General features: G+C 44.6%; 1 protein-coding gene across 1 annotated transcript in view; it reads left to right on the top strand.

Moving 5' to 3' along the window:
* The window catches only part of slc26a6.1 (solute carrier family 26 member 6, tandem duplicate 1), a gene marked incomplete at its 3' end in the record, with an annotated part of 163,432 nt that overhangs the window by 132,200 nt on the left and 5,781 nt on the right, over positions 1–25,451 (top strand). Inside the window, 4 exon segments of the mRNA XM_084333505.1 lie at positions 2,397–2,462; positions 6,194–6,309; positions 18,426–18,514; positions 20,632–20,789. Of these exon segments, the coding sequence (XP_084189631.1) occupies positions 2,397–2,462; positions 6,194–6,309; positions 18,426–18,514; positions 20,632–20,789 (429 nt within the window).

The raw sequence follows: 25,451 nt of genomic DNA, 5'->3' as shown, positions 1-25,451 counted from the left end.
CCACCGAGGCCCCACCCAGCAGAGCGGCAGAGGCCGCCGCACCACGAGTGGAGTGCGCCCTGACGCCCCCAGGGGGATCCAGCCCGGCCAACGTGTAGCAGAGGGCAATGCCCTCGCACAACCAATGGGACAGGCGCTGTTTCGATAGTGCCTTACCTGCACGAGAACCACCGTGACAGACAAAAAGCTGATCGGTAGCCCTGAGGCCCTGAGTACGGCTGAGGTAAATCCCCAAAGCACGGACCGGACATGACAGGTGAAGGCCCGCCTCCAACTCACTAGCGTGAGGAGGCGGATGAAACGCCTGAACCACAATATCCCTGGAGCGGAAGGAACTCCGGATATTTTTAGGCACGAAGGCAGGATTAGGCCGCAGAGTGGCACCGCAATCGGAACGAAAAGACAGGCACTCTGGTCGTACCGAAAGAGCACAGAGCTCACCCACGCGTTTAGCGGAGGTGTCGGCCAGCAAGAACGCGGTCTTGAACGACAGCTGTCCCAACGGCGCTTGCTCAAGAGGCTCAAACGGGGCCAAGGACAACCGACCGAGGATCAATTGAAGATCCCAACTCTGAGCCAAAGAACGTTGTACCGGCTTAGCGCGTCGAGCGAAACGCTTCACAAGAGGGTGGCTGAACAAAACCTCACCCTCAAAACCCTCATGATAGGAGGATATAGCTGCTGCATATACCCTCACCATCGAAGCCGACAGTCTATCAAGGAGAGACTGGAGGTAACCAAGGACAGCATCCAGGGGGCAGGAGACTGGGTCCCGGCCCCCCGCCTTACACCACTCTTGGAACATACGCCATCTGCCCGCGTAAAGCGCGACAGTGGAGGGAGCATGCGCATTCCGGATGGTATCAACCACAGAAGGGTCCATCCTCTCCAGACTTACCCTCTCACCAGCCACACCAGCAGACGTTGGCCAAACACCGGGTACTGAAACAGCGACCTGTGTGCTTGAGAGAGGGCCGTCGCCGACCAAGGAATAACCCATGGCGGAGCGACCAGTAGCTGAGAGAGGAAGAGTGAGTGGTGACCACGCCTAGTACTTTATAGTACGCCACTATAGGGGCGGGGCCTGGCAGGTGGTGGGTGTATTTGTTTTTTCATTGATGGTGTACAGTAGGTACATGAGATGAGGTATATCTCGGTATGGCTTAAGAGCGGGACACGATGCAAGTACGCTATATAACTGTGTTGCAATATGATGAAAAATGGTGGAGAAATTTACATTATAAAAAAGATGGCAGAATTCAGTACTGTATCTACAAAACCTTCTGTTTAATCATCTTCCCTTTATTAATTTGCTTAGATTTTTCAGGTCTGGTCAATTTTAGCATGGTGTTAGCATGGTGTTATTCACAGTAAATAGAATTGATATTCTCCTTTGGTTCATTACAATTTACTCAAGCCTAGTAACAGACACAATATTTCTGACACTGGGAATACATTCCCTGAGATCCATAGATGTCCCTAGATTCAGATACCAAGAACATGCAAATGGACCATTTAAAAAAAATCTGTAAATGTTTATTCTACGGAATGAGTGACATAAAAAAAATATTATACGTTTTTTTTTTTTTTTATGGAAGAGCCACACATTGACGGGCAAAGAGCCACGTGCGGCTCGCGAGCCACGGGTTGGCCACCCCTGCTCTACAGTCTTAACTAATGTTCTCTCGTCTGGTTTCCTCTAGTCTTAAGTCTTAACTAATGTTATCTTGTCTGGTTTCCTCTACAGTCTAATAGCTAATGTTCTCTCGTCTGGTTTCCTCAACAGTCTAATAGCTAATGTTCTCTTGTCTGGTTTTCTCTACAGTCTAATAGCTAATGTTCTCTCGTCTGGTTTCCTCTACAGTCTAATAGCTAATGTTCTCTTGTCTGGTTTCCTCTACAGTCTAATAGCTAATGTTCTCTCGTCTGGTTTCCTCTACAGTCTAATAGCTAATGTTCTCTCGTCTGGTTTCCTCTACAGTCTAATAGCTAATGTTCTCTTGTCTGGTTTCCTCTACAGTCTAATAGCTAATGTTCTCTTGTCTGGTTTCCTCTACAGTCTAATAGCTAATGTTCTCTTGTCTGGTTTCCTCTACAGTCTAATAGCTAATGTTCTCTTGTCTGGTTTCCTCTACAGTCTGCTAGCTAACGTTCTCTCGTCTGGTTTCCTCTACAGTCTAATAGCTAATGTTCTCTTGTCTGGTTTCCTCTACAGTCTAATAACTAACATTCTCTTTTCTGGTTTCTGTCTCATTACTCATGATTTATTGACATTCTGTTGCTGTTAACATTCTCGTCAACAGCAATACATTGTCAGCTTAAACCCTAAAAGGTATCAGAATAAACTCAACTGCGCTCTCACTGGGCTATAAAGGTGATTTTGACCTTGACCCCAGGTCGCAGGTGCTTTTGACCTTGACCCCGGGTCGCAGGAAGGACAAAGAGACGGAGGACAAAGAGACGTCTGTGCGCAGCTTGATGGATAGAGTGTGACATAGGGATTTGAGTAGGATCAACTTTACAGATGATTTATCCATTTATAACTCTGTAAGATGCTTCGGCCACCAAATCGTGACATTTTGGTAGAAAATAGGGCTCACACACACGCACACACGCACGCACGCACGCACACACGCACACACACATTATTGGACTTCATGGTCTATTTATACTATTTAAAAGCTGTTTACTGAATTTAATTAATTAAACTTAAAGGGAACTCTGTAAACATGGCCCTGGGATCTCCCCCTGTGAGCCTTTTGGGGGAACTTGCACCTTAATGAGCAATTATTAACACATTAAGAATAACGGAAACATAACTCTACACCAAGGCTAGATATCAAGGCCAAAGATGTTACTGGGATGATGCTCGATCTCTTCCCATACAGGTCTCTCTCTCATGTTCCCCCGTCTGTCTGGCATCTGCTTGCATCCTCCGTTTATTGGGAGGGGAGCTTATGCAATGCACACACACAGGGGCGTAGCTGGGGGGGGGGGGGGGGTAGCTTAGGATGATTCCAAGGGCCCAGCACTGAGGGCCCCCCCCCCCCCCCAAAAAAAAAAAAAAGAAAAATCTTTTTTACTAGACATCACTCAGGTGTATTATTGATGCTCTCATTGATACTATGTTTGTTTCTGAAGTGTGTGTGTGTGTGTGTGTGTGTGTGTGTGTGTGTGTGTGTGTGTGTGTGTGTGTGAGATATATAGAGAGAGAGGGGGGGCTTTGGTAGACTATTGCATTGGTCCATTCATTGAAGATGAACGCAATGCGACATCCTTTACTAGGCTCACCCACCAACAGTGCAGGTGCTGAACTGCTGATCCGAATGTATAGGTAAAAACCATATTATGCGTTTTCATCAATAAAAAAATGGCCAAAAAAATTTCGCTTGCGCGCTTATGCGCGCTCGCATACACTGGGGGCCTACAAATACATTCTTTCATGGGGCCCAGAATCTGGAGCTACACCCCTGGACACACACACACACAGACACACACACACACACACACGCACCCATGCACGCACGCACGCACAGACACACACACACACACACACACACACACGCGCACACACGCACGCACGCACGCACAGACAGACAGACAGACAGACAGACAGACAGACAGACAGACAGACAGACAGACAGACAGACAGACAGACAGACAGACAGACAGACAGACAGACAGACAGACAGACAGACAGACAGACAGACAGACAGACAGACAGACAGACAGACACACACACACACACACACACACACATAAACACACACACACACACACTCACAGTCGAAAGGGAGAGACAGAGAGAGTGGAGAAGCACTGAAGCAGCTGTGTTTGTGTGTGTAAGTTATGTATGTGCGTTCATCCTTGCCTGTTACACAGGGGTGTTGTCCTCCAGTAATCCATGTGGTTTCTTATGAGATGATGAAGCCTTAGGTCGCTTTCACACAGGGGCTGTTTGGTCCGGACTTTCGGACCAGAATTCGATAGTCCGGTTTTTCGGGTTTGTGTGAATGCGCGTCGAACTCGGTTCGTGGACCAAACAGGCGAACTCTGGTCCGCCTGAAAACGTCGGTCTCGGTTCGGCTTCATCGAACCAAACGCGAACCAAATATAGGAAGTGATTATTATTACCACTGCTCGCAGCACTCACTGCAAAACAAGCACACTGCATCTAATCTCTCTATCTATCTATATATCTATATATCTAACTGTGCATCTTGGGAAGAAGGAAGAAAAAACGCGGCTTATTATTATTACCGAGGCGCACGGCATTGGATCAATGGATCAATGGCACGTCAATACTATTATTACCTTACCACTGCTTGCAGCATTCATTCACTGCAAAACAAGCACACTGCATCTATCTCTCTCTCTATCTATCTATCTATATATCTGTGCATCTTGGGAAGAAGGAAGAAAAAACGCGGCTTATTATATTATTAATAAAACAGCTACTTGTGCGCACTCATAAAAACACTGTGATGTACAAGTTGTTTAGCGAGAGGATGGTGGTAATGTGCTTCAATAGAACAATGGATCAATGCCATGTCAAAACTCGCTCCGCTCCGCTGATCTGGAGGGCTCGAGTCGCAGTCCACACACAGACACACACACGCGCGCGCAGCGCGCGCACGCACACACGGGCTCGCAGCCACACACACATTTCCACTGTCCAATAGACAAGCGCCCTTTTCGACCGCGTGACATTGTTCAGATAGTTTGGTCCGCCTCACAGATTTCTATGTGAACGCAGGCGAACCAAATGAAGAATGCAACAATGTTGCAACTTCACCCCCAGAACCGCACCGAGTCCACCAAAACTATATGTGAAAGCGACCTTAATGTCAAAGCAATCCGTGACCAACAACGGCAAGGTAATAAAAGTATAAAATAAAAAACAAATTACCACGTAGGCTATAACTCAAGGCAGAGCAAACCAGAAATTGCGGTAATGAGCGGCAGTGGCTCAGGAGGTAAGGAGCGGTCGTCTGGTAATTGGAAGGTTCCTGGTTCGATTCCCGCTTCTCCCGGGCAGCGTGTCTAAAGTGTCCTTGAGCAAGACACTGAACCCCCAACTGCTCCCGATGAGCAGGTCGGTACTTTGCATGGTTGCCTCCGCCGTCGGTGTGTGAATGGGTGAATGTGAGGAACAAATTGTAAAGCGCTTTGGATAAAAGCTCCTATATAAATGCACCGATATTTATCATTTACCCCACAGTAGGAGACCATGATCGCAGTATTGTGGTATTGCGTATTGCGTATTGTGGTAATGCGGTAATGCTTGAGTTTTTTGCACACTCAATGGTATATTGAGTGTGCAAATAGTATTATTAGATATTATCAGCCTACCGATATTGGCATTAAAATGTAATATCGAAAATGATCGGTATCGGTTGTCAAAAAAAAATTTAATCTTTTTTTTTACATTTATTTAACCTTTATTTACCCAGGCAAGCAAGTAAGAACGAATTCTTATTTTATTTATTGTCAAAAGTATGCATAATGTTGTGTTAATTCCACGACAAGAGATATGTAATGTTAATTACCTGAAATTATTCCGTTCTTTTGGGGGGGAAACCCTGGCCTGCATATATCGGTATCGGTTGATATCGGTATCGGAAATTAAGAGTTGGACAATATCGGTATATCTGATATCGGTAAAAAAAAGTCAATATCGATCATCCCTAGTTCATATACATGTGGGACAGTTACACCACAGCCCTCTCCCGTTGGCCTCTGAGCCGCTCCACAAGGGCACTTCAACAGGGCGGGTTGTTGAAGGACGAGAGAGTAGTCATTCACTTCCGCCTCCTAGACGTCCTGCTGGTCCGCGTAATCGAACTGAGGCCCCTCAGGCTCTAATCATAGTTTAGGCCACTAGGCAATTTCACATGTAGCCTGGGCTGGTCAAACGTCTCCACATTGCAATTACACTGTAACATTACTTTCCCAACACAAAGTATCTATAGGCTACATATGGACTTTCTTGAAGATGTGTTATATTATTATGACTGACACCTCTCTCTCTCTCTCTCTCTCTCTCTCTCTCTCTCTCTCTCTCTCTCTCTCTCTCTCTCTCTCTCTCTCTCTCTCTCTCTCTCTCTCTCTCTCTCTCTCTCTCTCTCTCTCTCTCTCTCTCTCTCTCTCTCTCTCTCTCTCTCTCTCTGTATATGTGTGTGTGCATTTCCAGTTTTGCCACCTTGGAGAGCAGCGGCCTTCTCTTTTATAACGGACGTTTCAACGAGAAACATGACTTCATCGCTCTGGAGATACAGGACGGACAAGTGGTGCTCAAATACTCCACAGGTACGTGTGTGTGTGTGTGTGTGTGTGTGTGTGTGTGTGTGTGTGTGTGTGTGTGTGTGTGTGTGTGTGTGTGTGTGTGTGTGTGTGTGTGTGTGTGTGTGTGTGTGTGTGTGTGTGTGTGTGTGTGTGTGTGTGTGTGTGTGTGTGTGTGTGTGTGTGTGTGTGCGTCTGTGTATATTTATTTTTAAAAGGACAGACACAACCACTTGGAGCAGGTTGGTTCATATACATGTGGGTTAAGATAAGATGATCCTTTTTTTTTTTTTGATCAAATTTTTTTTATTATTAATTACATGAAACAGGACAACACAATAACCACAGTAACAAAAAACATAACTTCCACAGGAGAATAACAAACAATAATAATACAGAATAATAAATTATAAAGACAAAAAGAAAAAGAAACAGCGTCCAACCTATCAGATATAGATGGCTACTTCAATAACAAAAAGGGTCTTCAAAACATGGCAACCTTTCCCCACCTTTACAAAGTGGAGTGACTTAAAAGATTGTTTATGAGAGTGTTGCCGCAGATTTACTGTAGATAGCCTAGGTCCCTTACACATGTTCAAGACTGCCAAACTTGCAGAAGGTAAAGTGTAAGAAGAAAGAAATTCTTCCTCCAAGTTGGTTGACAGGTCAATCAGTCTGCCAATATTAGTCTCTTGGGGAGATGGCATGTGAATTGACATATAGCGCAGAATAGCTAAATACCAACCCCCCCTAAAATCCCCCCAGTCAAAGTTAAGAAGGACAAGACAAAAACCAAGACAGACAAGACATTTCCTCCTCCCCCTCCCCAGAGACCGCCGGACCCCCCCGATCAAGCGCCCCAACCCCGCTCAGCCGCACACTGCGGTCTTTACCTTCTCAGCTGCTGCGAACCACAGGTCAATTCCAGCCTGCCCTACCCCGATCACCCGGGCCGTGGATATCTCAAGATAAATCACATCCAATAGAGTTAGGGACCAGTTAATCATTGTAAGCTTCTCAGGCTCCTTCCATCTCATTGCTATTAGCTTCTTCGCTGCTGTGACGCCCGCTAGGACAACCCTTTTCAGTTGTACGGACGCGGGTAGTGTCGTTATATCGTTCAGGAGTAGCGTAACAGCTGTGAATGGGATAGTTAAGCCACACAGATCTGAAAGTTTGTCCGTTATTGACCTCCAGAAGCGGGCCACTGGTGGGCAATCCCAATACATATGCATATAAGTGCCAGTGGCCTTTTGAGAGCACAAAGTGCACCGAGAGTCGGTTATCAGTCCCATAGCAAATAGCTTCCTAGGTGTAAGATAGGTCCTATGAATATAATTAAAATTAATTTGCTGGTGATTGGGGTTGCGGGAAGATAATGCCACATTTGCCCAAACATCATCCCAGTCAAACTCGGGGTCCAACTCCGGGATATCCACACGCCAGATTGTATCCAATGATAAATTTTTATACGTGGATTGAATTAAGAGCGTATAAAAGTCGGAGACAAACCCTCTGGATGTCGTCCTGTCCACTATGAGCCTGAGGAAGGGGTGTGGGTGCAAGGCTTGAGCCCACGGTACGCCATGCGCCCTCAGTGCTGACCTTAGTTGAAGGTAAAGAAAGAAGGACTCGCCGGGAAGATCATAAAATTCTCTTAAGTCCTGAAACGCACGGAGGCCGTTCTTATCATAAATATCCTCCAGAGTATGCACTCCCCTCCTTTGCCATTGAGGAATATTAACCGGCTTGTGTCCAACAAGTAATTGCTGGTTATTAAAAATTGGAGAGTCCAGGTGCCAGGGGCATTTAACCCCACACGACCTCTGTACATTACGCCACGTTTGGATCACGTGAGTTATGATCGGTCCATACCTCAGCCGGCATTTCGCAATAGAGACAGTGGAGTACACTACATCCTGCAATCTTAGCGGAGACACCGCCGCCGCTTCTAAGGAGCGCCACGATACAGCCTCTACAGGGTCTAGCCAGCACATCAAAGGTCTCAGTGAAAAGGACCAGAAATACAGTTTAAAATCAGGGATTGCGAGGCCCCCATCTTGTTTCCTACGTTGAGTAGTAGCCCTTTTGATTCTCGGGCGTTTGTTATTCCAGACAAACTTAGATACCATCGATTGAACCTTGCGCCAGTGGTCTATTGGAGGGGGCAGGGGGAGCATTGAGCTAATAAAATTTATCCTAGGCAGGATGTTCATTTTGATTATGGAAGCCCGGGCTTGTAAGGAGTTAGGAAGGGACGACCACCTGTCTAGATCCTGGCGTATTTTATCATAAGTACCCGTGAAGTTGTACTTAGTAGTTTGGTTCAGCGTGGGGAATATCTCTATGCCCAGGTATTTAAAATGTTCTACTATGGGGATATCAGCTGGTAGTCGTACCGCCTTGGCCAGTTCATTAAGAGGTAGGCAGGCTGATTTGTTCCAGTTAATCTTAAAACCTGACAATTTACCAAAGTCGTCGATTATCCTCAATAATTTTGTGGCCGACCGGGAGGGGTCGTCCATGAAAATCAGCAGGTCATCCGCATAGAGAGCAATTTTGTGTGGAGTATTGTTGACCATTATGGGGACGATGTCCTCCGATTGCCTAATAAATTGGGCCAAAGGTTCGAGGGAAAGCGCGAACAGTCCCGGGCTCAGAGGGCAACCCTGTCTAGAAGATCTGGAGACTGGAAAGAGTGTGGAACAGTTTTTGCCTGTCAGTATCATCGCAGACGGCGAGGCATACAGGACTTTAATCATATGAATAAAACTCTTTCCAAGACCCATGACCTCAAGTACCTTCCACAGATATGACCACTCAAGTCTGTCAAACGCCTTCATGGCATCCAAAGACAGAACTGTGGATGGAGTTGTATTGTCTTTACTGTTATCGATTACATGCAACAGCCTCCTAAGATTATCTGCAGCCAGACGCCCCGGGATAAAACCAGTTTGATCGCAGTGTACCAATACAGACATAAATCTCTGCAGGCGACGGGCCAGCACCTTGGCAAACACCTTTAAATCGGCCCCGAGAAGACTCAAGGGTCTATAGCTACCACAATCATTGGGATCTTTGTCCTTTTTGAGAAGTAAAGAAATCAACGCCATATTGACATCTCTTGAGAACTCCCCTTGTTCGATAGCGTAATTGATCATATCGAGCATCAATGGGCCCAGTTGGTCCCAGAAAGCTAAATACACTTCGGGTGGAATACCATCCCAGCCTGGCGCCTTACCCCTCTGCATTTCAACAATAGTCTCCCTCAATTCTACGAGAGTAATCGGTCTCCCCAGTTCCTTGGCCTCTTCCTCAGAAATGTGGGGTATCTCAAGCCCGCCAATGAACGATTCAAATCTAGAGTCATCCAGATTACCCTCTGAGCTATATAACTGTGAGTAGAACTCTTTAAAAGTGTCATTGATCTTTTTCGAATCAGTAGTGACTGCACCCTGGCTCGTCCTAATCGAGGGGATATCTGAGAAATGATCATTTGATCGTATTTTCATTGCCAATAGATGGCTAGGTCTGGAGCCGTGAAAATAGTAATTTTGTCTTGTCCTATGTATCAAAAACTCAGACTGTTGTTTAAGTATGGAGTTTATTTCTTTTTTGACTATCTTACGTTGTGTGTTTAGTCGTTCATTATAGTCAGTTTGCAAGGATGCGTATAGGTCCGCATATAATGATTCCAGTCCTTCTAGCTTTTTTGACCGGGATTTTCGCAAATTGGAGGCAAATAGTGTGACATGACCCCTGATGAATCCTTTCAATGCGTTCCACAGGACCCTAGGGTCTTCTACTGTGCCAACGTTGATCTGCAAAAATTCAGCTAGTTTACTCCTGAACTCAGAACAGAAGTCATCGTTCTTTAGCAAGGTCGAATTAAAACGCCATCTGGGAGCTCTTGCGGAGAGCCTGCCAAAGGTTGCCGTAAGGAAAATCCCCTTGTGGTCTGAGAGAGCCAAGGGAACCAATGAGACATCGAAACTATCAAACATATTAGGGGACGCGAATGCATAGTCAATTCGAGAGAAGCTTTTGTGTCTGGCTGACAGGTGAGAGTAATCTCTGAGGGTGGGGTTGCATAAGCGCCAGAGGTCTGTGAGCCCTGTGTCTTTGGCCCACATCCTGAGGGCCTTAGAGGCCCGTTTCTGGTCGCTCGTTTCAGCGGGCCCGGACCTATCTATCTCCGCATCCCAGCACGCATTAAAATCGCCACCCACAATGAGAGCGTATCCATTAAGTTCCAACATATTCTTCGTGATTGTATTATAGAACGCTGAATCAAATGTGTTAGGAGCATACAATGCTATTATAGCCATCTTCCTATGCAAGAATTCAACTTTTGCTATAGTAATCCTTCCCTCCGTGTCCGACCATACATCCAAGATTTTGATATCAAGGTTACGTCTTGTAACTATGACTACTCCTTTCGTCTTATCATCGGCTGAGGATGAGGAGATAACGTGATATTGCCGATTTGCCAGTCTTGACACGTCACCTACCATTAAATGCGTCTCACTAAGGAGAGCAAGGTCAATATTTCTCCTCTTCAATAGCCAAAGGACACTGGTACGCTTGTGTGGGGCGTTAAGCCCTCCTGCGTTCCAAATTAAAATATTCAATTTAGCCATGGTCGAGCTTGTATAAGTGCGTAGAGAACATACCCGTGCAGCCAGGCTGAGTACAGAGGCGCCGATCCCGGCGGGCCCGGACGGTCAATCCCAGGAGTTCAGAGGAGGAACACTTACACATATATAAGACAACAGTACATAGAACACATAAAAATACCACCCCAGCTACAGCCCCCCCTCCTTCTACTCTAAACCCTAACCCACCCATCCTACTATAAGTTCCTCTATACCCACTCTCCAATCCCCACCCTATGCCCCATCCACTGAGGATGGTCATCTTCCTATCACTTCCCACTAGAGACATGGATCAATAAGACGCTTCCCACTCCCACCCCCCTCTAGATAAACCCCTGAGTAAACCCCCACTAGTCCAATAAACACAAATAATAATAAAATAAAATTCAATAAAGATATCGGTCGAGACCCACCTGAGCCCTGGCCCCAACATGAGACAACCATAATGGTAAAAATAGCCATTATTAAATAATAACTCCGCATCAACCTGCAGCCCTCTATTTCCGAATCTGCGCTTCAACATCACATTGTTATAGCCCAAAAAGGTATAGGAAAATTCAAAACAAAATTAAATTAAAGCATCCCAGCCGATAGTCTAAGGCAGGTTCGGGTCACAGGTTAATTGTGCAAAATTGTGTGAACAGTGTCAATTAAACAATGACAAAAAAAAGGAGGAAGGGAAAAAAAGGTTATGGTCAAAGTGCACCCCTTTAGCCGTCCCTCTGATCAGGCACAACGGCTGAAATGACCTAACCTATGTAAGAATAGAATTAAACACAATCATTCATTAATCAATCCGGGGATGGTAATAGGCAACACCTGACACCACCTGTCATCATACATTGTTTAAATAAAGATATCGGTCGGAGCAGTTAGTCCAAGGTAGGATCGGATCACAGTTAAATTGCTCATTCAAATGCCATTAAAACAGCGACAATAATTATTATATAATTACTCAGCATCAACCTGTAACCATCTACCTTGGAGTCTGCATATTAATGTATCAACGTTATAGCATAAGTGCCTCACGGAAAATTCAAAACAAAATTAAGGCGAGTCAGCAGTTAGTCCTAGGTAGAACCGGATCACATTTAAATCGCGCATATAGATGACATAAAAACAGCGACAATAGGAAAGAAACAAGAAAGGAAAAGAGGGTAATGGCTAGAGTGCAAGCCATATAACCATATAGCCATGAAGTGCAAGCCATACCCGACCCAACCGTTTATCAAATATTGTATATGCATATTCAACCGACCTTGGCATCTACTTTGGATCACCAAAGCTCAAAACAACCTGGATATAAAAATAAAAAGCATACCAGAAGTTAGTTAGGGACTCGGTCACTCTTGAACTGTGCAAACCAATGTCCCTTTGAACAGCAACGTAACCATTAACGGGTCTCGAATGTCTCAGCGCAGACCATAGTCGAAGCCCGCTGGCTAGCCCGAGGCTAGCGCGTAAGCTAGTGACGAATCCGGATAGCACGTTAGCCTACTATGTACATTGTTCAGCTAGCTCGTTAGCTTCCAAAGAGGCGATACACAAGTACGACCATGAGGTCAGCTTTAGCAAGTAACAGAAGTCATTGGGAAGCCCCGCTAGTTGGATGGGCAGAGGACAGTTAGCATGTCTGGGCATGACAGCAAGTGTTTGTGAATAGTCGACCTAATCAATGTATATAGGCCCAAACCGCCAAGTCACTCACCCTCCATAGATATCAAGCAACAGACTCGGGTGTCTCCGCGAGATATTCCTTCGCTTTAGCCAACGACCAAAACAAACGCTGACCACCGACCTTCTCCAACACAGATAGTTTCGCGGGAGCGAATAACGTGGGCCTCAGGCCTAGTTTCCATAGCTTAGTCAGGACCACCTTGTACTCGGCTCTCTGAGCTTGAACCTCCGGTGTAAAGTCCTCGAAAATGGCCACTTTGTGATCGCCAAGCCTCAGAGTACCCCTTCTGGTACGAGCCGACCGCATGATGATTTCTCTCTGTTGGAGTCTGTTCAGCTTGACTATGATGGGCCTCGGTTCTTTGTTCACGCCGGGAGAAAACCTGCCCGCTCTGTAGGCCGACTCACAGATAGGAGGCGAGGGGAGGACGTCCGTCCCTAGTATCTTCTGCAGCAGTTCGGGCATGGTCTCAGAGAGACGGCCTTCACCGCTGGACTCCGGTACTCCAACAATCCTGACGTTGTGGCGTCTATCCCGGGACTGCATCTCCTCCATCGCCGACTGTAGTTTGTTGACTTCAGCCTGCCTAGCCAGCAGGGCGGATTCAAGACCCGCCATCTTCTCACACTGTGATGATACCTCCGTCGTTAGCATGGCTAGTTCGTTAGCATTAGCCGATGAGGCAGCGTGAATCGTCTCCATCTTGTCTGTCAGCGGGACTACCGCCAGCCGTATTTCTTCTGATATCTCACGACGGAGGCTGATACAGAAATCCGCCAACGCTTTCTTCTGTGCTTCAGCGATGCGTGCCTCAGAGTCTGCGTGTACTTTCTTCTGTGCTTCAGCGATGCGTGTCTCAGAGTCTGCGTGTAGCTTGGTCATGACCAAGAGCACAGCTTCGCTTAACTCCCCGACAGCGGGGGACGGTGCGGCCATGCTCGGCGGTGCCGGTGTCGTGCCTAATTCTTTCATGGCTCTGGTTTCCACCCCCGCCATCGTAGAAAGTCGAAAAAAGTTGATGAATGTATACTAAACACGACGACCTAGCAAACAGATAAAAAACAAATAAAAATAAAATAAAGACTAATGGGGAGAAACGTATATTCAGCACGGTAGAAGGGAGCTCATGTGAAACACGTCTACTCCATGATCGCTCAGCCAGATAAGATGATCCTTTATTAATCCCCTTGGGGACATTCGGGTGTCAAAGCAGCATGGAGGGGATACAGTCCAGTATCTATATACACTATAGATACAATATAGATACAATATAGATACAATATAAAATATAAATACAAATACAATATAATAGTACACAGTAAATTTCACAGAGTACATTTTACTCAAACTGAGTCCATTTTGGCGGTCAGGTGGTGTAGCGGAGATTACGCTTGTCACCAATGCAAGAGGCTGCAGTCTCGACTCCCGGAGTCAGCATTGCTTGGGGCTTGGGCTGATCGCTATACTAACCCGTTTGGCTGGGTTAGGGGGAGGGCAAGTCATGGGTGGGAATCTGGCGTCAGGTCTGGGCGCTTGCTCAGCGGAGGCAGGACTTGATGAAGGCAGCGTGACCTCCCACGCGTTACACTTCACCAATGAGAGTCCTCACTGCCAGGTGAAAAAAGAGTCACTGGCTGTCGCCATGCGTGTCGGAGGAAGCGTGCGGATGACTTCAGGGTTCCCTTGTACCGACCAGTAGGAGAACATGCGCAGAACAACCAGGTAGGGGAGTGGGGGAATTGGCACAACGACTAAATTGGGACGGGGAGAAAACAGAGAAAAATCTGAGAGAGAAATAAAAAATAAAAAAAAGTCCATTTACTCAAACTGAGTCCATTTTACTCAAACTGAGTAACATTTTACTCAAACTGATGAGTCTTTGGCTGAACGTGCTCTTCATTCTGGCTAGCTCCTCATAGAGGGGGTGAGAGGGGTTCTCCAGGATGGCTTCTAGCTTTTTCCTCATCCTCCTCTCAGCCACTACCTCTAGATGATCTCCAGCTCACCACCCACTATGGAGCTAGCTTTCTTCACCAGCTTGTTCAGCTTGCTGGAGTCCCTCGTGCTGATGTTGCCCCCCCCCCCCCCAGCACACCACAGCAAAACAGAGGACGCTGGCAACAACCGACTGGTAGAAAGATAGCAGCAGTCGGTTGCACACGTCGAACGACCTTTGTCTCCTCAGGAAGAACAGCCTGCTCTGTCCCTTCCTGTAGAGGGCCTCAGTGTTGTCCGACTAGTCCAGTTTTTTGTTAGGTGTCTTTGGAGCTGGTTGGTTCACATACATGTAGGTGTAATTGCCCAGTGGCACTTCGGCAGTATTGGTACTGTCGGTAGAACCAACAACCCTTCGAATACTAGGCCCTAACCAACCTGCTGCCCTGCCGTGTGTGTGTGTGTGTGTGTGTGTGTGTGTGTGTGTGTGTGTGTGTGTGTGTGTGTGTGTGTGTGTGTGTATGTGTGTGTGTGTGTGTGTGTGTGTGTGTGTGTGTGTGTGTGTGTGTGTGTGTGTGTGTGTGATTGATTGATAGTGACTGTGTGAAGGAAGGGCTGTCAGAATTCAAAATACTTGTTTTCAACAAAGAAAAACTCAGAAGTCGTTCAGAAGCTTCATTCTTTCCCTTTTAAATATTTTTTTTTTATAATCTTGCATCTTTAAAACAATTCTCCCACTGTATCTGACGATGCCTGAGAGCTGAGAGCTGTCAGTTTATCGCGTTAATTAGATTAATTAATTACACAGCAAATGATCGCGTTATGAAAATGTACTCAAAATTAATTACAAAAAAAAATTAAAATACAAATTTGTATAATTTTTTTTATCTCATTCATTCCATAAGAATGTAGAATACATATTTACAGACTTTTTTTTTAATATGGTCCATTTGCATGTTCTTGGTATCTGATTCTAGGGACATCTATGGATCTCAGCGAATGTATTCCCAGTGTCAGAAATACTGTGTCTGTTACTAGGCTTGAGTAAATTGTAATGAACCAAATGAGAATATCAATAAAAAAAATGTATCTTTGACTGTGAATAACACCATGCTCAAATTGACCAGACCTGAACAATCTAAGCAAATTAATAGATGGAAGATGATTAAACAGAAGGTTTTGTAGATACAGTACTGAATTCTGCCATCCGGACACATGCTATTTGAAATATGATTATAGAATATAGAATATCAGGCATAAAATGGTTATGCGATTAAAATGCGATTAATTAGATTAATTAATTACAAATCCTGTAATTAATTAGATTAATTTTTTAAATCACCTGACAGCACTAATATATATATATATAAATTACATAGTTACATTCTAACCCCCCCCCCTTGAGTTTCAAGCTCATGTCAGACAATGGATCTTGATAGCGTTGTAGGGAAAACTGTAGTGGCTGTTATGATGGGTTTTTCGCAGACAAGCTTAATGTTTTTGATCCTTCTACTGTACATACACAGATGTGTTTCAAGACTTAAAGGTACACTCACGATATTTTGGGAAATACACTTATTGGCCATCTTGCTTTCCGTCAGACGAGAAGATTGATATCAATTTAATCTCTGCGTGTCAGTTTTGGAAGTTATTATTATTATTATTATTATTATTATTATTATTATTATTATTATTATTATTATTATTTATTATTTATTATTATTATTATTATTATTATTATTATTATTATTATTATTATTATTATTATTATTATTATTATTATTATTATTATTATTATTATTATTATTATTATTATTATTATTATTATTATTATTATTATTATTATTATTATTATTATTATTATTATTATTATTATTATTATTCACATTTGTAGGAGCTAGGCTAGCTGCTCCCTACTGCTTCCAGTCGTTGTGCTAAGCTAGGCTAGCATGCACCAGGACCTCTCTCTGGGGCTACGGGACCCACAGTGATGAAACTGATATCAATCTTCTTGTCTGACTCTGGGGAAGATGGCAAATACATTTATTTCCCAAAATGTCTTCCTTTAAAATCTTAAAACAAAATTTTTGGACATACAGGTATATGTCCTGCTGCTTTTGTATTCAAGTTGAGTTGTTGTTCAGTTGTTATTCGGGAACTAGTGTGTGGAGGCCTTTTTTTCTTTTAACCTACAATAATCCAGTAGGGGTGGAGGAAAAAATCAATACAGCGATATATCACGATATTTTGTGTGCCGATATAATATCAATACAATGACTGAATATCAATATTTTATATATATACAGTATATTATATTTTTCTTGAAAATCCCATTTTGCTGCAATAGAAATGATTGGAGAACAGACTGAACATGTTATCTTATTAGATCAAACAGATGATGTATATATATTTTTATTGCAGATGTTGAAAAGGTTTTCCATTGGGGACATAATTTGCAGTTGAAAAAAGGTAATAAATCGCAATATATCGCAATATATTGCGATATTACAATACCATGACTCATAGTATGGTGATAGTATGGTATCGTGGGGCCTCTGGTGATTCCTACCCCTACAATCCAGTGAAGGTTTTTGTGTTTTTAGATCTTTTTAGATTTCCCGCTTTTATTAGACAGGACAGTGAAAGGTAATTTCCTGGTACGCGTCTTAGAGTGGCGAGAGCCACCGTGATGCCCCATAATCCACTTTAACTGAGCACACAGACTATTTTACAGCCACGCAACCTGCCTTCACACTCATGCCACACTCAAGAGCACGTTAACACTGAGTGACGGGAAAGCATTACTCATTTAGTTACCGCAGACAGATTTGACCAGAGGGTCTGTCACTTTTCAGGCGTAACTTCTAATGTAACTTTAAAAACCCCATCTACAGTAATATTCATGTTGCTTACTAAGCAGGATGGCAGACACGTTTAACCCTTAACAGATCGATCTTTGTCTAACAAAGATCCTGATTGGGGTTGAGTCATTGTCATTAAAGAGCCAATCTATGATTTATTTAAAATGTTCTTATAATTGTGGGGTATATTCACGTACATTCTTTTAACAGTTTGATATTGGTAGATGGGAAATATACTGTACTTAAAAAACAATATCTTTCTTAACCCGTTGTAAATGAGAATATAGATCTGTTTTTACTCCAGTATTTATAAATATTACCAACATAAACGAACAGTACTTTACAGACACAAAACACAATGAATCCAATTTATATTGATCATATTTCTATTGTCAGTCCTTGTATCAAGCGCTCATTCAATCCGCTAGAGAATAAAAACATGTCTCTATTGCTATGCTTGTATTATTGGTGGTGTGGCTAGTTTATGTTTGGATCACTGGATTTCATGAACAATTTCGGGAGCATTGAAAAAGGATTTTTACAAGCCCTGACTTGACTGTGCTTTACAGTGTGGCTTAGCACCACCGAAACGGATGTGTGTTGGAACCACAGACTCCTAATTAATATTATTGGGGTGTTATGAGCGATAATGGGCCTGAATGTAAAAATAATAATAAATAAATGAAATGCTGCTGGCCTTTAGTGCAGAGGAGCAAATGTTGTGTTGTTTGCGTTGTGGAGGTGGTGGAGATGCGCCTAAACCTGTGCATAAAGAAATGTGTGTGTGTGTGTGTGTGTGTGTGTGTGTGTGTGTGTGTGTGTGTGTGTGTGTGTGTGTGTGTGTGTGTGTGTGTGTGTGTGTGTGTGTGTGTGTGTGTGTGTGTGTGTGTGTGTGTGTGTGTATGTGTGTGTGTGTGTGTGTGTGCATGTGTGTGTGTGTGTGTGTGTGTGTGTGTGTGTGTGTGTGTGTGTGTGTGTGTGCGTGTGCGTGTGCGTGTGTGTGTGTGTATCTAGGTGAATCGTCTACTCAGGTCAGCCCGTTCCTGCCTGGAGGCGTCAGTGATGGCAACTGGCATACAGTCCACATACACTACTACAACAAGGTCAGAGAGAGAGAGAGAGAGCATGTGTGTGTTGGCCTGTGTGATATCATGTGCTTTTCTGATGTTATTTTGTCTTATTTTTAGGCATTTTGGTCATTTCTGTAGTTACTATCTTTAATCCTTTCACTATCACACTATAGAAGGTTAATCCTTTCACTGCCACATAGTGTGATAGTGAAATGTTAACCTTCTGTAGTGTGGTAGTGAAAGGTTAACCTTCTGTAGTGTGGTAGTGAAAGGGTTAATAGAGAGACAGACAGACAGTGAGAGACACAGACAGAGAGAGACAAATAGCGAAGGACAGAGACAGACAGACAGAAAGAGAAAGAGAGACACAGACAGAGAGAGACAAATAGTGTGGGACAGAGACAGACAGACAGAGAGAGCGAGAAAGACAGATTGACAGAGACAGAGAGAGAGACACACAGACAATATGCATCCTTCTTTCTTTCTTTCTTTCTTTCTTTCTTTCTTTCTTTCTTTCTTTCTTTCTTTCTTTCTTTCTTTCTTTCTTTCTTTCTTTCTTTCTTTCTTTCTTTCTTTCTTTCTTTCTTTTCTTTTTCACCAAGAAAAGCCTTGTCTATACACAGCCTTAGAAGAGCGTAGTGGAGAAGGACAGGAAACATTGGGGGGAGAAGAGGGGGGGGGGGGGGGGGGGGGGTGACATGCAACAAAGGTCAAGGACCAGAATCAAACCCAGGGCGTTGTGATGACATGGTATGTCTCTTAGCTTGGTGAGCCACCGGGACAACCCAGGCTAAAGGGCTTCCATGCACTATATTCTCCCTGTTCAAAAAGACAGTGAAAGAAGGAGTGCTTTTCCGAGACCAGATTGGCTCATAAGTCATAGTGAGGTGTACATGGCCATGTGATGCAAAGCACTTGACCCTAGATCAGTACTACAGTATGATAAACATGGTCCCTGGTCTCTTGCACCTGCTTAAACATTTTAATAATAAACTAATTTGATTAATGATTAGTTCACTAACCACACAGTGCCGCTGGAAACAGAAAAATTGAGAAGATTTAATGAGATTTCAGCAGGCACATTTGTTTTGGGAAATATTGTAGAGAGAGAGAGAGAGAGAGAGAGAGAGAGAGAGAGAGAGAGAGAAGAGAGAGAGAGAGAGAGAGAGAGAGAGAGAGAGAGAGAGACATAGAGAGAGACACACAGACAGAAATGTTTTCATGCTTTTTACATTATTCTTTTTACATTATTCTTTTTACATTATTCTTTTTACTTTCTTATTTCCTCAGCCCACTACACGCTATGTGAGTATGTGTGTGTCAGGGTGCATATACTTCTTCTTTCTTTCTTTCTTTCTTTCTTTCTTTCTTTCTTTCTTTCTTTCTTTCTTTCTTTCTTTTCTTTCTTTCTTTCTTTTCTTTCTTCTTTCTTTCTTTCTTTCTCTTTCTTTCTTTCTTTCTTTCTTTCTTTCTTTCTTTCTTTCTTTCTTCTTTGTGAGTGTGTCTGTTTGTCTGTCTGCGCACCCCTCCATGCCAATACCATGTTTTATACATGCAGCTCTGTATGAGTTTCCATGTTCCCCTGCTAACATAACCTGAGTGTCTCTTTCTAACATAACCTGAGTGTCTCTTTCTAACATAACCTGAGTGTCTCTTTGTAACATAACCTGAGTGTCTCTTTCTAACATAACCTGAGTGTCTCTTTCTAACATAACCTGATTGTTACTAACATAACCTAAAGGTGTAGTAGCTAAGTGTGAGTATGTGCGTACAAGGGCGTGTTGGAATGTCAATCTGTGTTTACTGTTAACTCTCTGTTTTAATAGATGAATGTAATAGTAGTAGTAGTAGTAGTAGTAGTAGTAGTAGTAGTAGTAGTAGTAGTAGTAGTAGTAGTAGTAGTAGTAGTAGTAGTAGTAGTAGTAGTAGTAGTAGTAGTAGTAGGGAAAGTGTGATGCACTGTAGGTTTGGTAAATTGTGTTGTGTCTCTTGCATGTTGCCCTGGTTGTATTTTGTCTGTGGGTTTGCTATATTTAATCCTACTGTATTGTGTGTGCTTAATGCCCATTTGTCTATGTACAGTATGTGCTTACGTTTGCCTACGTGCATCTGTGCCTGTGTGTGCCTGTGTGTGTGTGTGTGTTCTCCAGCCCAAGCGCAGTATGAGTGGTGAGGCGGCCGGCCCGTCGGATGAGAAGGTTGCCGTGGTGAGCGTCGATGACTGTGACACTGCCGTGTCGCTACGCTTTGGAACCCAGCTCGGCAACTACAGCTGTGCTGCGCAGGGCAAGCAGACCAGCAGCAAGAAGTCAGTTCCCTCTCACGTTCTCTCTGTATCCTGTGTCTCCTGTCTCCTGTCTTCCTCTCTTTCATATCTTTTCTGCCCCTCTGTCAGAACCTGGGTAACAGTTAGGACTTAAATGCAGAGAAGCAAGCTGGTACAGTTTACATTTACGTTTGCATGTCATTTAGCTGAACACTTATATCCAAAGCTACTTACAAGTTCTGTACAACAGGTAGGGTACAACTCTTTCAGCTGAGTAACAATGTTCGTCAAACAGTGTTGAAGCTTGGGTGCTACAGTCTTGAGTGCATATAGTAAAGACACATATTAGTATAGTTGGTAGTAATATAGGCCAGGAAGATAATTTTGTGACAACGTGCATGATAGTAAACAAAGGTTATTTATTTATTTATTTTCTTCATTTCAGATATTGATAGAAGAAGTGTGTTTTTAGTCGACGGCAGAAAGGAAGTTGCATTTGGCAAAGAAGAGAATATGTTAGATTCTGATCAATCGGCCAGTATCACGTCCTCGTCTGTTTGGTGTTTGTGTTCTCATTTACGTCCACTGACTCTGCGTTGTGTATTGGATTCCCCCGACGTCTCCTCATACTGGCTGATAATCTTTTTCTGCCGAAGACTTTGCGATCTTCTTTGAGGAAAAAGTGGAGAACATCCGCAGCGCCTTCTCCCAACCCCCACCCATTCCAAACGCTGAATCGAGAACCTCATCCTTCACTCTGTCATCTTTCTCCCCCATTACAGAAGCCGAGACCCTGACACTGGTAACGTCGAACCGTCCGACTACATGCCAGCTGGACCAGCTACCCTCCCCACTCCTCCAGACCATAGCACCGGACATCCTCCCATTCCTACTGCAACCATCAACTCCTCACTCAACTCGGGGTGGTCCCCACCTCCCTAAAACAAGCCAGAGTCACGCCCCTCATAAAAAAACAACCCTGAACCCCACCGTCATAGCCAACTATCGTCCTGTCTCTCTTCTCTCCTTTTCTTTCTAAAACACTTGAATGTGCTGTATCCAACCAACTTACTGCTTATCTCTTACAGAATGACCTCCTAGACCCCAATCAGTCTGGCTTCCGGACTGACCACTCCACAGAAACGGCCCACATTGCGGTCACAGAGGCACTTCACTTAGCAAAAGCGAAAGGCCTCTCCTCTGTCCTGATTCTCCTAGATCTATCTGCAGCCTTCGACACAGTCAACCATCAGATCCTCCTCGCGGCCCTCGCAGGAATGGGAGTGGCTGGATCTGCGCTGACATGGCTGACATCATACCTCAACGACCGCTCCTACCAAGTGTCATGGAGAGGGACTCTGTCGGCCACCCGCCCCCTCCGGACGGGTGTCCCCCAGGGCTCGGTCCTAGGACCCCTTCTCTTCTCCCTCTACACTAAATCACTGGGTAACATTATCACGTCTCATGGCTTCTCATATCATTGTTATGCCGATGATACTCAACTCTTCCTCTCCTTCCCTCCCTCCCTCAGATATCCACATCTCTGAGCGGATCTCGGCCTGTCTGTCCGACATCTCCGCCTGGATGACGACCAACCACCTCAAACTGAACCTAAGCAAACAGAATTGCTCCACCTGCCGGCCAAATCCTCCCCCCTGACCGACCTCTCCATCACAGTCGAGAATGCAGCTGTGACCGCGTCCCCGACCGCCAAGAACCTTGGTGTTGTCCTCGATGACCAGTTGAACTTCTCTGCTCACATCGCAGCGACAACCAGAACCTGCAGATTCCTCCTGAGCAACGTCAGAAGGATACGCCCCTTCCTGACAAAAGAAGCCACCCAACTCCTCGTCCAATCAACAGTCATCTCCGCCTCGACTACTGCAACGCACTGCTAGCTGGCCTCCCGGCCACTGCCACCAAGCCTCTTCAACTCATTCAAAACGCAGCGGCCCGCCTGATCTAAAACCTACCGAAGTCGGCCCATGTCACCCCACTTCTTAGGGACCTGCACTGGCTCCCCATTGCTGCACGTATCCGCTTCAAGGCCCTCGACCTAGCATACCGTGCGGGCAAAGGGAACCGCTCCCGCACCTCCGGTCAATGGTCTCTAACTACACACCCTCAAGACCCCTACGCTCTGCATCTTCTGGCCGCCTCAGACCTACTCCTATCCAAGCTCCCGGAGGGTCATCAAAGAGAAGCCGCCTATTCTCAGTCCTTGCCCCACAATGGTGGAATGAACTACCCATCCCAGTTAGGACAGCCGAATCCCGTCAAATTGTTCGCCGTCGACTAAAGACTCACTTCTTCAACCATTATCTGAAATGATTAAAAAAAATAAAAAAATCTAACCCTGACTAACCTTACTGTCATGCACTAATAAACTAACCTACACTGTAACACGCAACACTTTGATGAACATTGTTACTCAGCTGATAGAGTTGTACCCTCTTGCTGTCTTGTCGTACAGAACTTGTAAGTCGCTTTGGATAAAAGCGTCAGCTAAATGACTAAATGTAAATGTAAATGTAAAACCCTTATCATTCCCCGTTAGTGCGATCCGCAACCATAATAAATCTCCACCTCCATAAGAATTCGACCCTCAGACAGCATACCTTTCTTGAAAGAGCGTTGTTTATTGATATAAACAGAAACCTCATCTCAGATGTTATCATATTGTATTGTCATTGCTATCAGTCCAATAGTGGCTCAGGCCTGTCGTTAGCCGAAACCCTCCTCGGGTTAGCCGAAGCTAATGATGATGTGTCATTCCCCCCCCCCCCCCCCCCCCACCGTGAGGGTGAGAGGATGAGAGTCTCTGATGGTTTCTTCCCTCCTGTGGGATTAATTTCTTTGGTCTGCCCTTACCCGGAACTACTGTTCATTTATATGATCTTCGTCATAGCAACAGCGGCCCCGCCCCTCTTCTGGTTGTCATGTGCCGCTACCATGACAACCGCGTTTAACCTTTAGACACACATTCTAAACGTTCATTACTGTTTCATTAATGATGAATCTATCTCCGCTCTGTGCTGCTGTTATCAATGTTGATGTACTTGGGAATTCAAAACATTCTGCCCTGCTCAGTGTGTACTCACACTAACACCCTGCTTGCTCTGAACCCACCGTCTCCTGCTCATTTCGACCTCTCTGACCTGGCACCTTTAGATGCTACCATCTCCCCCAATCTATACATCACATACATTGAAAAACACCCAAAACACCCGTTTTCTCTCAGTGTTCTGATGGCAGAAAGCAGGCTGGGTCCGTGGCAGGAGTCAGGTGGCTGGCAGGTAGACTGGAGGTCCTGGGCAAGGAGACAGGCAGAGGATTAGGACACGGCGAACAGAACAGAATATACAGAGTATACAGAATTGCTGGTTAAAACAAATTTTGAGTCTATAATTACATGTAATGAATGTAATGAATTAATTACATTAATAATTAAATGTCCACTCCCCTACACACTATGATCCCTTTCCATGCCCAACAAGTAGCATCCTGAACAAAGTGGACATGTATGTAAGTGTAGTGTGTGATGTGTAGAGATGTGGTGTAATTATAAAGGCACTTGTTACACGGCATGGACAAAACACAAGAACAAGTGGCTCGTCGTTTTTCATTCAAAATTGTACGGACATCAAAGGGTAATATATCCCTTTCTAGAGTGAACACATTTTCAACCCTTAGTAGCGCACCAGCCTGACAACCATCCCCAGACAACTATCTCTCTCTCTCTCTCTCTCTCTCTCTCTCTCTCTCTCTCTCTCTCTCTCTCTCTCTCTCTCTCTCTCTCTCTCTCTCTCTCTCTCTCTCTCTCTCTCTCTCTCTCTTCTCTCTTCCTCCCCTCTCTCTCTCTCTCTCTCTCTCTCTCTCTTTCTGTATCTCCACATTTCTGTCGTTCTTAGGGCTGTCACTTTTCCCCCAAATTAAGTTTGAATGATTCCAAAGTAAAGGAGAATTAGTTCAAACTAAGTGGATGTCATGACAAATTTAAGTGAGTTATTGGAGAAATGAGGAAGGGATGGAGAGGAGGAGGAGGAGAGAAAGAGGGGACAGCAGATTATAGGATTAAGGGAGTGGAATACAGAAGAGGAATAACAGACAGAGAGAGAGAGGGGAGAGAGAGAATGAGAAAAGCATCAGTGGTGTTTGAACAAAACAGATTAGAAAGAGAGATGTAGAGAGAGAAGAGAGAGAGAGAGAGAGAGAGAGAGAGAGAGAGAGAGAGAGAAATGTCAAGAAAATGAGTAAGCGGGGCGAGTGAGAAGTAATGGAGAAATGGAGAGAGGGATGATAGAGGTAGAGAAGGACAATGTCTGATCCCCTCCTCACACCCAGCATGATTACTGTCCCACAGCAGTGGCAGGCTTCAACTTCTTGACAAGGGCGCTGAGGAAGCGTGTGTGTGTGTGTGTGTGTGTGTGTATATGTGTGTATGTGTGTGTGTGTGTGTGTGTGTGTGTGTGTGTGTGTGTGTGTGTGTGTGTGTGTGTGTGTGTGTGTGTGTGTATGTGTGTGTGTGTGTGTGTGTGTGTGTGTGTGTGTGTGTGTGTGTGTGTGTGTGTGTGTGTGTGTGTGTGTGTGTGTGTGTGTGTGTGTGTGTGTGTGTGTACTGTAGACCGATCAGATACAAGGTCAGATGGAGCGATGCAGAGGGTTTAGAGTGTGACACAATCGTGTCTGGGTGTCGTGTGCAGG

This window comes from Notolepis coatsorum (genome assembly GCF_963971535.1).
Source record: "Notolepis coatsorum genome assembly, chromosome: 17".
NCBI lineage: Eukaryota > Metazoa > Chordata > Actinopteri > Aulopiformes > Paralepididae > Notolepis > Notolepis coatsorum.
This window is presented reverse-complemented; position numbering and strand designations above follow the sequence as displayed.